Source organism: Saccopteryx leptura, chromosome 2 (genome assembly GCF_036850995.1).
Source record: "Saccopteryx leptura isolate mSacLep1 chromosome 2, mSacLep1_pri_phased_curated, whole genome shotgun sequence".
NCBI classification, from domain to species: Eukaryota; Metazoa; Chordata; class Mammalia; order Chiroptera; family Emballonuridae; genus Saccopteryx; species Saccopteryx leptura.
In genome coordinates, this window is record NC_089504.1 from 250,642,820 (window position 1) to 250,655,911 (window position 13,092).

Consider the following 13,092-nt stretch of genomic DNA (forward strand, 5'->3'; position numbering starts at 1 on the left):
AGCAGTGGCCCAGAGTGGTTCAGGAACCTGCCCAATATCACACAGCGGTCGGATTCAAATCCAGAAAGCCCAGCTCCCCGGCGAGGGCTTTATGGTGACACTCCATCAGGTCGCACAGGACCCCGTGCAGCATGGCAACGACCTCCCTGGGGCTCCTGTGACGGGAGCCTGACTCATCCTTCGGACACACCGCCGGCACACTGGGAAGCGCACAAGCCGTGACTGTGAGGCCTCACTGCCCGATGCACCACATTGGTCCCCGCGGATGGCTGGGAACCGCACCGTCTGCACAGGCCACAGCTTGTGGGCCGGGCTGCACATGGACTTGGGTGAGGGCGCTGCGGCCTGTGGTGACCTACGACAGCACAGCTCCAGGGGCCGGCCATGGCGGGGCCCCCACACGGTCGAGATGGTGTAGACCGTGAACACGTGGAAACCGGGACCCACGCCGCGGAATCGTCAGGACCGGCCCTCACGAACCAAGAGGCCTGCCTAAGAAACCGGGAGAAGAGACTGTGAGAAAACCGAGAGAACCTACCACCGACGATTGACGAGGACCTGCGGGAACACGCCGGAGCTCCCGCGAGAACACGCCCGGAGGAACCGGGAATTCCGGAAGTGGGGAACACTGTGGCCGGACGGCCATCACCATTTTTTCCCCACAGCAGCTCCCCGCGAGGCCAGCGATTCCAGCGAGGCCAGCGATTCCAGCGGAGACGGGGCAGCTGCTCCGCGACCGAGGAAGCGAGTGTGGAGAACCCATGCACTTGGCGTGGGGAGGGCGGCCCCGGTATCGCGCCGGCGCGGCTGCCAGACCGTCAGCGCGCGGAGCCAGAGAGGGACAGGCTCCGAATCCTGGAAGGAGCACCTGCCGGATGCCGAAGGAACTCGGGCGGCTCCCCAACACGGCGCTGCTGACACTGGGGACCACAGACGCTTGGTATAATGACAAATTTAAAACGTATCAAAAACACCTACAATTATTACTACTACTACTACTATTATTATTATTGTTATTGAGAGCGAGGCAGGAGCACGGAGCTGCTTCTGTGTGTGCCCTGCCCCGGGACTCGAACCCACAACCTCCGTGCTCCGGAACAATGCCTGGACTGACCTAGCGATCCGGCCTGGGCTTTACCGAGAATTAACTCGTATTATTCTACATAATGATGACCACAGGTAAGAGTCATTTTCTTAATAGAGCAATTTATTCGTGACTATGCAATAAAATTCCTCCTAGATACCTTTACAGAAACTACAAGGCAGAAAGTCAGTGAGGTTTTTGTTTGTTTTTCTCCCGTTCTTGGAGAAGTTTTTCAAATGTAAACACAAAATATCTCAAGAAGTAATAAAAGGTAACAAATGAATCTGTTAAATATATTTTTAAAAATCTTTGATCTTGGATAGGTACAGGAGGCTTAAGACATACAAATGTGTTATCTGACAAACGACTTAAATGTCCAAATAGACATCAAAAAAGGCATTTCCATAACTTCAGCTGGAAAAACACAAATTCGGCAGGTACTTCAAATCCAGTGAAGCATGATCTGACAATGGAGACAGGTCATCAGCCCGAGGCTATACGTACATGCGGACATAATTACACAAACAGGTGTAGAAAAGGTACATTCAGACAGGCATGATCTCTGGTTAGGACGTCCTTCACGACGAGTTCAGTCTTCAATGGAAGCACAGATCAATGAGCTTATCCCACCAACAGACTGTGTACAATTTAAAAATACATGTTAGAGCCAGAGGGCTCCTAGAGTTATTATTGAGTGACGACTACCTGGTAAATAAAATGCATCCACACAGACTTGGATCTAAGCTAAGCAGTCAGATGCAAAAATTGTGAATGAAAGTCATAATTGTATTAAGAAACAACTTGCAAACTGTTCAGTATAATAATTCACACTTATTGTTTGGAATCATGGGTATCTAAGTTTTCAAACCAAACAATGTTAGAATACAGTCACATGCTTTTTTATACAACCAAATACATAAGTAACAAGAATTAACTATATTTTGTATATCCTTCATTTGAAATGTTGACTGGTTGCTACCTTAGAGTTTTCATACATCTTACAAGTCTAAAGCATATTATTATAATAAAAGCATTCATGAGCAATAATGTTTAATTATCGCAGATTCCTATAAACTTTGGGAATTAATTAAAGTTCAGCAGAATCGTGGATACTTAACATTGACGTGATCTACACACAACAGTTTAAAATAATTACCTAATGTCTAGGAATAATTCCCTTGAGTTTAGAATAAGTAGTAAATCTTTTGGTTTTTATCACCATCTTAACTTCAGATTTTATTAATGTAAACAAGGATCACAAACCTTATTTTTAATGAACAGAGAAGAGACCATTGTCTTCACAGTGCAGTAACTAATTTATTATCTGGGTAATGGAGTGGGTGGAGATGGGGCTGAGTATAAGACATTTCTGGGGGGCATCAGGCACATTTAAACCTCACAAACCAGTGTGAACAGAAGGCAGTGGAAAGAATTTTTGGGGTGCTTTACAACCAATGTTTTCTTTACCAGTGGCAAACTTTGTAAACAACTGTAGAAAGATGGCTCTAATATCATGAAGTTTCCTATTTCTTTTAAAAGGCAATTATTTAATATAAAAATTGAGTAAATTAAGGTGTTAATATATTAAACTTATAAACATTTAAAATTATAGATATCATACAAAACAGCTCTGTAATAAAAAAAATTATTTTTGCAAACAATAAACAAACATGAATTAAACATAGTACAAAACTGTCTCTTAATTAGCTTGTTAGCTAGGAGAAGGGGAAGGAAGAAAGTCTTAGACCTGAAATCTAATGGCTTTGGAACATAAAATATTCCTACTTAAACTTTACACACATATATTTTTAACACTGAAATATAAAAAGTTAAAAATTTCAGTAATTCCTTATTTTAAGGCCTTGAAACAAGTTTCACATTGTTAACAGTTTTATGATGAGTTATTTCCAGTCCAAGGAAGTTGGGGTTAACTTATCACATCCATTCTGCTTACAGCTTTTTGACTGAACAATACATTCTGTTGTGTATTCTCCAATTCACTAAAAAAAAGTCAGCACTCAGTGCCACGTGTCACAATGTCTAGGATTCATTCATGAAAGGGAGGACGTGGATTTGCTGCAGATGTGGTCTGACTCCAAGGACAAATGGGTTCTTGGGCTATGGTTGCTATCACAATACTGTTGCTAGGATAATTCCAAGGATCACAAGCAAAATAATTACACAAATAATAATGAACATCATTTTCTGCAAGATAAAGGAAAACATTAATTTGCATGGTATCAAAGAAAATAAATTACTCATGTCATTTCCTAATAAAATTCTGGAATGTCAGACAGTTTAAAATATAAATCTATGTATTATCAAGGAAGAACCTCCCATGTCACAGGATAGTTCCAAAGGTGAAACACTAAGTTACAGACACATGGATTAAATTAATAAAGTATGTACTATTATATTAAGAAAGTTATTTGCAGGAGGGGGGAGAGGGGGAGGGAGATATATTCAGTGGAACACTGGTAACTGTAAACACAACAAAGTAAAATCAATTAAAAAAAGTTATTTGCTCCTGAAAGGAATAAACAAGTCAACAAGTCTACTTGGCACCATGTGGGTTCTTAAGGACACTTTCTATTGATCATGACATTCCAAACTATTTCTCAGATGCACTGTACACATCTTTTTAAAACTTTAAATGACTCTTATTTCTCATTTGCTGAAAAGATCTTATTTATGCATTTTTTACATTGTGGTATGCACGTGTGTCCGAAATCAACAGTCTTGTAACTTAGTCTTCCATTGCTTCCATGACCCAGAAGCAGGATAATGTAGCATTGCCTTTTTTTTTTCCTTTTTAATTAACAAGCATCCTTGCAGTCAAAAGCTCAACAACCTTTAGCTTAAGAAAACCAGCATTCTCCAGGAAGCTTGTCCGCGGGAGAAGGGCAGGAAGTCCCAAAGATGAAAGGGACAGCACGATGTATGGCTTCTACTTCTCTTCGTGAAGCAGAGACGCGTCACTTTAAATTACAGTTACCAAATGCGTGCTGCACTTTCATCTAAGAAATCCCCTCTGCTGAAAGTGGACAGCTCTAAATTAGCCTCGGCACTCCGAGAGAGAGCTTGATTGAAGACGGCATAGCCGGGTCCCCCAGGAACTTTGAAGTCAGTTACTTAGAACCTAGGGAGCCCTACCTTCAAGATATCGCCTCTCCTTCAAAGTTCATGTCACTTGTTAATACTATGTCTGTCCTGGATAGCGGGACTTGAGGGAATCCTCTTCCTGTGTTTTCCTGGGACCTGCTCTTAGCACTTTTCTAGAGATAGCTGTTTCCTTTGACCCATCATACCTCTACCTCCTCCTCCCCATCAGCACCCAGCCTTCAGCTCCAGCACCTGTGCAGGTGTCTGTTACCCTCACTCCACCTAGAATCACCTTTGCAACTGGCTGCCCCGGACATGTGCTGATTTCTGCAGCGTTCTGGTATTTGCCGAGTGCCCAGGACTTTGGATGTCTGTACTGTCCTCCACATCTGGCTTCTTTGCTACTCACAATTCCTGCCCTGCACGCTGTGTACTTAATAACTGTTCTTGTCTCAAGTCATGCTGGCAGCTCCTGCCAGGTGCTGGGACTTTCTCCGCAGTGGACAGAGCACACCCTGAGAGTCACTCACATTCTGGGTTCAAGTCACAGCTCTCCCACCAACTATATGGAAATCCTGGGCGAGGTGCTCCCCTAGCCTGTCTCCTCATAGACCACTGGGCATCCCACCCCCATCAGGCTTGGGTGTCACCTCCACAAACTGCCTGCACTGCATGTCTGGCTGTAGGAAGGCTTTGCTGAACAATTTGCTGAAAGAATAAATTAATTTTTCAAAAGTATAATCAAAGAAAGACATCAGCCACTCCATTTGTATAAAAAAATTGCTGGTATGCACTTTGATGTGTTTTTTTAATTAATGAGACTGTTTTGTGTTCATTTGTTTTAAGGGGCCTAGGGTACAGAATAATCCGACAGTCACACTGACAGGACCCTACTTTTATTCACAGCATTGCCAAAGAGCACCAGTGAAAAAGCAGCTCATTTCACTGGGTCTAACCTAAAAATTAATTTTATCTTAGTGTAACCACATTCATCTAACCATGTTATGGCCACTAGGAAAAACTAAGAAAATTTATGTTTTAGAAAGAGTTTTAAAAAGTATTTTTAAGTACCATTATATCAGGAAGAAAACTCATAGGTACCACACTTTCAACAGAGCTAACATGAGAGCAGCAAGGATACACACACCTACCACCTAATAAAAACAGTGCTGCGATGCCTTCTGTCTTCCAAAGAACAGGCTGTGAACAAACTCAACATCCCAGAGTTCATTACAGGAGCAATTTCAAGTGCAATTTTGTGGCTGGATGCTAAGTGTCACAAGCTCACGTTAAGAAAGGTTGGCTCAGTGGTAGAGCGTCGGCCTGGCATGCAGGAGCCCCACGTTCGATTCCTGGCCAGGGCACACAGGAGAAGCGCCCATCTGCTTCTCCACCCTTCCCCCTCTCCTTCCTCTCTGTCTCTCTCTTCCCCTCCCGCAGCCAAGGCTCCACTGGAGCAAAGTTGGCCGGGACGCTGAGGACGGCTCCATGGCCTCCCCTCAGGTGCTAGAATGGCTCTGGTTGCAACAGAGCAATGCCCCAGATGGGCAGAGCATCGCCCCCCCTGGTGGGCGTGCCAGGTGGATCCCAGTCAGGTGCATGCGGGAGTCTGTCTGACTGCCCTCCCCGTTTCCAACTTAAGAAAAATACAAAACAAAACAACTCTGAAAGACGGAACAGCAGCAGTGAAACCTGACCGTACCGGTGGTTCCTTTCTAGGACAATACCTTATTTTTTAAGATAAAGTTGCAAGTGTCTATCAAGACTGAATTCATCCAGGGCTATCTGTCACAATCTAGATACCCAGGGACATTTCACAATTTTAATCACAATGATTATATGCCCACCACATTTTTTTTTCTTTTTTTCTTTCTTTTTTTTTTTTTTTTTTTTACAGGAACAGAGAATCAGAGAGAGGGATAGACAGGAACAGAAAGACAGGAATGGAGAGATGAGAAGCATCAATCATTAGTTTCTCGTTGCGCATTGCGACACCTTAGTTGTTCATTGATTGCTTTCTCATATGTGCCTTGACCGCGGGCCTTCAGCAAACCGAGTAACCCCTTGCTTGAGCCAGCGACCTTGGGTCCAAGCTGGTGAGCTTTTGCTCAAGCCAGATGAGACCGCGCTCAAGCTGGTGACCTCAGGGTCTTGAACCTGGGTCCTCGGCATCCCAGTCCAACGCTCTATCCACTGTGCCACCACCTAGTCAGGCCCACCACACATTTTGAGAGAAGTAACTGGTATGTCTGAATTTAATACACTGGAGAACACTCTAATTTAAGGGTTAATTAATACAAGTAGGCTGATGCCAAATGCATAATAAAAACAGTAAAAAGGCAAATCTACTCAAGTTTGGAGAAGGGTGATACATAATAAGCAAAAATAAAGATACTTTGAATAATTGAATACCTTTCATATTCAGAATTGTTTAAGAACTAACAGGCATGCTAACTAAAAAAAAAAAAGATTTCATTTTAAAAAGGTAGTATTTTTAAAACAGTACATGGATAAGGAAACATTTTATTTTCATTGACTGTTTTTTGTAGTTTTTCTCCAAATCCCTCTAATTCCACAGCAAAACGATAAGTAAATATATTTCACAAGCAACTTTCTGTTGAGATTATTCAAAAGTAAAAATTTAAGAGCTAAATTAAAATATTAAAGTGTTAGTTTTTAAACTGAGAATTAACTTTCACTGCAAGGATGATTACACTTAAGGGCCTATGATAAGGAGTGAAGTTGCCCCAGATTAAAAGAAAACAAAATTGGGAGAGACCAAGACGCTGCTGCCTGCTGTACGATCACATGCAAGTGACACAAGTAAACCTAGAAGCTTAAAAAAAAAAAAACCACTACCTAGAAGAAAGAAGGCCTGGCCTTAAAATGGATGACCACACTGCTTGCTTCTGCTCGGCACAGGCGCCCAGAGGACATTAGGGCATCACTCCACTGGCACGCTGCTACCACTGTTAAGCATATTAAGGTTGGGCAGCACTACTGTTAGCTAACTGAGGAAGTAAATAAGTTAATAAGTTGGTTAGTTACTTACTACCGCGCTGGCAGAGAGGCACGCACACTGATGTTATCCGCATCATCATTTGCCAACTGATAAACCAATAATTAGAGCAATTACAGCCACCAGAACCACCGACACAGCAACAATTATCCACTTTTTCTGTCAAAGGAAAGCAAGCTGATTATGTCTTGGTTAATTTCATATCGCCACAGTAGAAGACATCCCTCATTTAAAATAAAACCATCCATCAGAATTCGTTTTAAAATCTAAGCTACAGAACTTCTTACTATTTCTGTTTGATAATTTTTAGTTCTCAAAAAGTGACTTTTAAGGTCAGAGGATTGGTAGTAGACAGAACTTTCAGAATATCGGGTTTCATCAGTAGGAGACCTGCATGATCACATCATTTTGATCAATGGACTGAGAGACACTTTTTTCTCATTAATAGAGCTATGTAACCAGCCCAACTAGGAAATTAGCTCTCTATAATTAAAGCCCCACAGTCTTGTTTCTCCTTGTTCTGTTTGGTGTTGGCAGTTAGCTCCCTCACTGCTCCTGCCACACCATGTAAAATAAACCACTCCGATATGGCCACCTGGTCTCTCAGGGGCCACATACAGCTGCCATGAGAATAAAAATAGGACACCAGGAGAGGAGACGACTGGCATCTGTAGAGGCGCAGCTGCAAAGCAACTGAGAAGTAGAATGACAAGTCATATAAGCTGTGGTTCTGGATGCCAGGGATTGAATAGGAAAAGAGAGTGACAGTTTTTGACTCAGGCATCACCATTTTTGACCAGCGGGCATCTAGGCGATGTACAGACCCTGTCACCTCCTAAAGCGAGGCTGACTCAGCAGGTTTAGAATGAAAATCTACTGCTCACTCTACCATCTTTTATCTTTGCAAAACCCATGAACTCTTCCTTAAAATTTTCATTGGACTGACGTGACAATTTCATGGAGAAAAGGAAGGAAACTGCCTCTTTTTAATGATCTTTTTAAAAGTAAAATTCCACTTTGTGCCTGGAACTAGGCTAAACACTTTACCTACGAATCCCCTCACCTTGCTTCAAGGGTCAGCACTTTGCCAGGTGATGAAACGGAACAACATGAGAAACCATGCTTAGTTAGCACAGCAGATGAGCCCAGGGAAAAGCAGAGTGAGGTACTTTGCAGGCTGACAGGAAAGCACAAACATGCACCCCAGTCGGGAAGGTCGCTGTGCTGCCACTGCAGGTGAACCTGCCCACGAAACCCAATGCCTTATTTCTTCTGAACATTTGGAAATCCTCCCTTTACAAGGCCTTTGTTGCCGTGGCATTGGAACCCTCTGCAGACCAGCACTTAGCCAGCAGCTTCTAGGGCACTGCTCACCCAAAAAGCCAGTTTCCGGGAGGTGGGGTGACACAGGGAAGGTGGTGGTTTGGTCCTCTGTCAGAGAGAGAGGCCAACAACTGGTGGGCAAGGACACATATACAAGAGTTTTCTAGAACTTAATTTTGTACTTGCATTGTTTTTATAGAAGAGCTTTGGCTCATACACAGGACACAGTTAAGATCCAGATAAAAATAATCAAACTCGTACAAAACTTAAATGTGGGTGCTACATAACAGCTCAGGTCCAGTCCCAAAAATTCTCCTTTTCCCCCAAAAAGGATCAGCAAATAACCCAAACAAAGAATAAAGTATTCATTGAAAAAAAAAGTATAATCTATGAATTTTAGGAGAATTTCCAATCCAATTAGTTTACCTCTCTCCAAATAATGACCCAAGAAACAGAGAACTCTAGAACTTAAACCCATCCTACCTAGAAAAGGAATATGGCCCAACTTCTGGTTGTGAAGGGTCTTAATTACTTAGAACACAGACAAGTTTATAGTCAACATAATTGAACAAATTTTAAAACGTTTTAGGGAAAAGAATTACTTAATTTCTAAAATAAAACTTCACATTTTTGCCTGACCAGGCAATGGCACAGTGGATAGAGCGTTGGACTGGGATGCGGAAGACCCAGGTTCGAGACCCCGAACTCACCAGCTTGAGCCCAAGGTCGCTGGCTCGAGCAAGGAGTTACTCGGTCTGCTGAAGGCCCACGGTCAAGGCACATATGAGAAAGCAATCAATGAACAACTAAGGTGCGCAACGAGAAACTAATGATTGATGCTTCTCATCTCTCCGTTCCTGTCTGTCTGTCCCTGTCTATCCCTCTCTCTGACTCACTCTCTGTAAAAAAAAAAAAAAAAAAAAAAAAATTAAAACTTCACATTTTTATGTCTTGGAATACTTTTTAAGTTGGCTTATTTCATGTCACAACTTGAAACCAAATAGAAAAATGCACTTTAATTCTTAAAAACCAAACTCACCCTTCTTGCTTTGCTCTGATACTTAATAGCTTTTTTTGTTTCTTCCTTGGCATGTTCTACATAGTCTCCGGCATTCATAACATTTTTTTCTATGTTGTTGATCATTTCACCCTTAAAACAAAAAATTTCAAACTTAGAAGACATTCTCAAATTACTTAATTATATATCTTAAGACAAGACAACCATGGGGCATCAGTCAAGTTTTCACATGAACGTAATGTGCATGGAGTGAACACTGAATTTTTTTGACATTTTGAAAAGATGAGACCATGTACTGATACAAAGTAATCTAAATTGATTTATATTTTAAAAAGAACTATAAGGGATGGACAACAATACCAGTAAAGGTATCTCAGTGGACTGTGAGGTACACTGTAACATGAACACTAACCAGCAGGTGAGCATGGTGAAGGAGAGGGGGTGGCTTAGGCTAAACCAACATTTTACTATTATGCACAAAAATACAACATACAAGGAATGTCTTCTCTAACGCATAGAAAACTGTTGAGATATCTTTAAAATATCGTTAAACTAAGACTAGCTTACAGTTGACACTTAAGCTGATTAGCTTAATGCAGGGGTGCCCAAACTTTTTACATAGGGGGCCAGTTCTCTGTCCCTCAGACCGTTGGAGGGCCGGAGTATAAAAAAAACTATGAACAAATCCCTATGCACACTGCACATATCTTATTTTTAAGTAAAAAAACAAAACGGGAACAAATACAATATTTAAAATAAAGAACAAGTAAATTTAAATCAACAAACTGACCAGTATTTCAATGGGAACTATGCTCCTCTCACTGACCACCAATGAAAGAGGTGCCCCTTCCAGAAGTGCGGTGGGGGCCGGATAAATGGCCTCAGGGGGCCGCATGTGGCCCGCGGGCCGTAGTTTGGGGACCCCTGGCTTAATGAGTGGAAATGTGAAGTGAGGTGAAGAAGGTGAAATGTTCAGGGAGGAAACAGTTGGTTACCGGGTTTTCTGTCCACCAGCAGACATCACTGCAGCAGTGCGGAGTACAGCAGTGAAGAAGGACACACAATTAACAGACTCATCCTCAAACTGAAACTCACTGCTAAGCTTTGACTATAAACACATTTTGAATTAGATGAGTCAATATTATGCAATACTGACAATTCTAAAAGGAAACAATGGAACAGGGCTAAAAACAGCAATCTTTCTAATGGAGCTTAAAGTAATACACTTGGTATAAGCAATCATAATTAAATTCTAAGGTACTAAAATCTTTACACATTACAAAAACAATGTGGTGTCTAACTGGGTTCACTCTTCCATTGCAGTCACGTTACAGTAAACTTCTGAATTTTAAGACTGCATCCGAAATACTGGCTTTCCCAGGAACAGTGGCATCAAGCAAGAGGTTTTATGAACGTCTGTGGCCTATCTCAGACACATGACGGCGCCTGCGGCTACCTGCGTCTCCACAAACATGGCCATGTCCATGAACATCTCATGCAGCTCTCGGATGCTGGTCTCCAGCTTCATGATGTCCTGGTGGCGCGACTCAATTTCATTGAGAGCTTGTCTAGTGATCTGTGAATCTGATATAATCTTTGAAAAACAAAAACAAGAAAAAGAAATGCTGAAGATCTTGTGACTGCTTCGAAAGCAGAAGAAAAGCGCAGACGCCGCGGGCACTCACATCGGAGGTGAAGATGGATGGGTTCCCGCTTTCCAGCATAGCCTCCAGCTCCTCATCAGTTGTGCTCTTCCCAGCTGCAAGGTGAATAGTTAAGAGTGGAACAAGGTTTAAAACCAACGTTTTCAACCCTGAGTCAACAACTCAAGTCTGAGTTGTTAGCATCTTAGACAGTGTTTTTCTAACCTTTTGAATACATTTCCTTAGGCAAGTGTTAATGAGGAGAGAAACTAATGTAAGACTGAGAAAAGGAGGAAGACCAGAAAACACTCATGAGAAACCTATCTGCAATGAAGGAAATTTCAGTATGAATGAAAAACAATCATAAAAAGGAAATAGACACAATTTTTTCAGCATGTCAGTTTTCCTAAAAGTTTAACTCTGTCTTATGGAAAAAGGGAGTAAGCTGAATTCAGCGTATTTTAAATGGACATAAATAAAGACGGCATAATCAGAATCAGATACTTTAATACCTTCTATGTTTTGGTTGTTAATATTTTTTTACCTTGGCCCTGGCCGGTTGGCTCAGCGGTAGAGCGTTGGCCTAGCGTGCGGAGGACCCGGGTTCGATTCCCGGCCAGGGCACATAGGAGAAGCGCCCATTTGCTTCTCCACCCCCACTTCCTTCTTCTCTGTCTCTCTCTTCCCCTCCCGCAGCCAAGGCTCCATTGGAGCAAAGATGGCCCTGGCGCTGGGGATGGCTCTGTGGCCTCTGCCCCAGGCGCTAGAGTGGCTCTGGTCGCAACATGGCGACGCCCAGGATGGGCAGAGCATCGCCCCCTGGTGGGCAGAGCGTAGCCCAATAGTGGGCGTGCCGGGTGGATCCCGGTCGGGCGCATGCGGGAGTCTGTCTGACTGTCTCTCCCTGTTTCCAGCTTCAGAAAAATGCAAAAAAAAAAAAAAAAAAAAAAAATATATTTTTTTACCTTGAGTTTCATGTTATTAATGGTCTCTATGAAAAAACCAAATTGATAATTACTATTTTCCACAATTTGTGCCACAAAAGACAAAATTAAATGAATAAATATCATAATTAAAATATCATTCAATGTGAATGCTGACTGCAGCATTATTCAAATCACCACACAGTGGAAACAGCCCAAAAGGTCCATCATCTGATGAAGGGTAAACAAAACATGGTCCATCCACACCCAGAACATGATTCAGCCACAGAAAGGGGTGCAATACTGACACCTGCTACAATGTGGCTGAACCCTGAAAAACTGTTAAATGAAAAGAGACTCATCACAAAGACCACATATTGTATAACCCCATTTACATGAAATGTCCAAAGTGGGCAGATGTATAGAGACAGAGAAGTAGGCTGGTGGTTGCCTGGGGCTCACAGCAGGGAAACAGGGAGTGACTGACAATGGATGGGTGTGGAGTTTGGCTCTGCAGTGATGAAAATGTTCTCAAATTGACTTTGATAATATACTACAAAAAAGTACTGCCTAGCATCCACACAGCATGTTAATCATGTCCTCATCAAGTTTGTTAAAGGGTGTTCAGTGAGGTTTGTGCTCACGGCTGTGCCCATACCCGTCCGTGGATGCTGCACCTGCAGGGGTTATGTCCAGCTGATGGACCGATCTGTTATAATGGGGAGTAAGCTAACTGCCTTTGCCCAGGGAGACACAAGCTCTGTCTTGCAAGGCTGACTGCTACACAGATACCCACAAAGGACAGTCTGGAGCAAAAGGGCAGCTAGTGTTGGCTCCCCAGACAAGCAGAGCCCTAAGGCCCACCGAGAACTATCTCCCAAGACAGGGCAGGCAGGACAGAAAAGTACTTGAAGAAATAATGGCTGAAAGTTTTCCAAATCTGGTAACACTCTAAATGTAATATATTTATAATTAGAAAG

At 42.5% G+C, this 13,092-nt stretch overlaps 1 protein-coding gene across 2 annotated transcripts in view; it reads right to left on the bottom strand.

Moving 5' to 3' along the window:
* Nucleotides 1–1,195: 1,195 nt before the first annotated feature.
* The window catches only part of STX2 (syntaxin 2), a 30,818-nt gene continuing 18,921 nt past the window's right edge, over nucleotides 1,196–13,092 (bottom strand). Inside the window, exons 7-11 of one of the 2 annotated variants that reach the window (XM_066371207.1) lie at nucleotides 11,232–11,305; nucleotides 11,003–11,140; nucleotides 9,568–9,678; nucleotides 7,239–7,364; nucleotides 1,196–3,289 (exon numbers count right to left, since the gene is read on the bottom strand). In XM_066371207.1, coding sequence (XP_066227304.1) covers nucleotides 7,284–7,364; nucleotides 9,568–9,678; nucleotides 11,003–11,140; nucleotides 11,232–11,305 — 404 coding nt within the window. In that variant the 3' untranslated portion in view covers nucleotides 1,196–3,289; nucleotides 7,239–7,283. The remainder of the gene's footprint in view (nucleotides 3,290–7,238; nucleotides 7,365–9,567; nucleotides 9,679–11,002; nucleotides 11,141–11,231; nucleotides 11,306–13,092) is intronic. The other variant, XM_066371208.1, reaches the window with a different exon arrangement.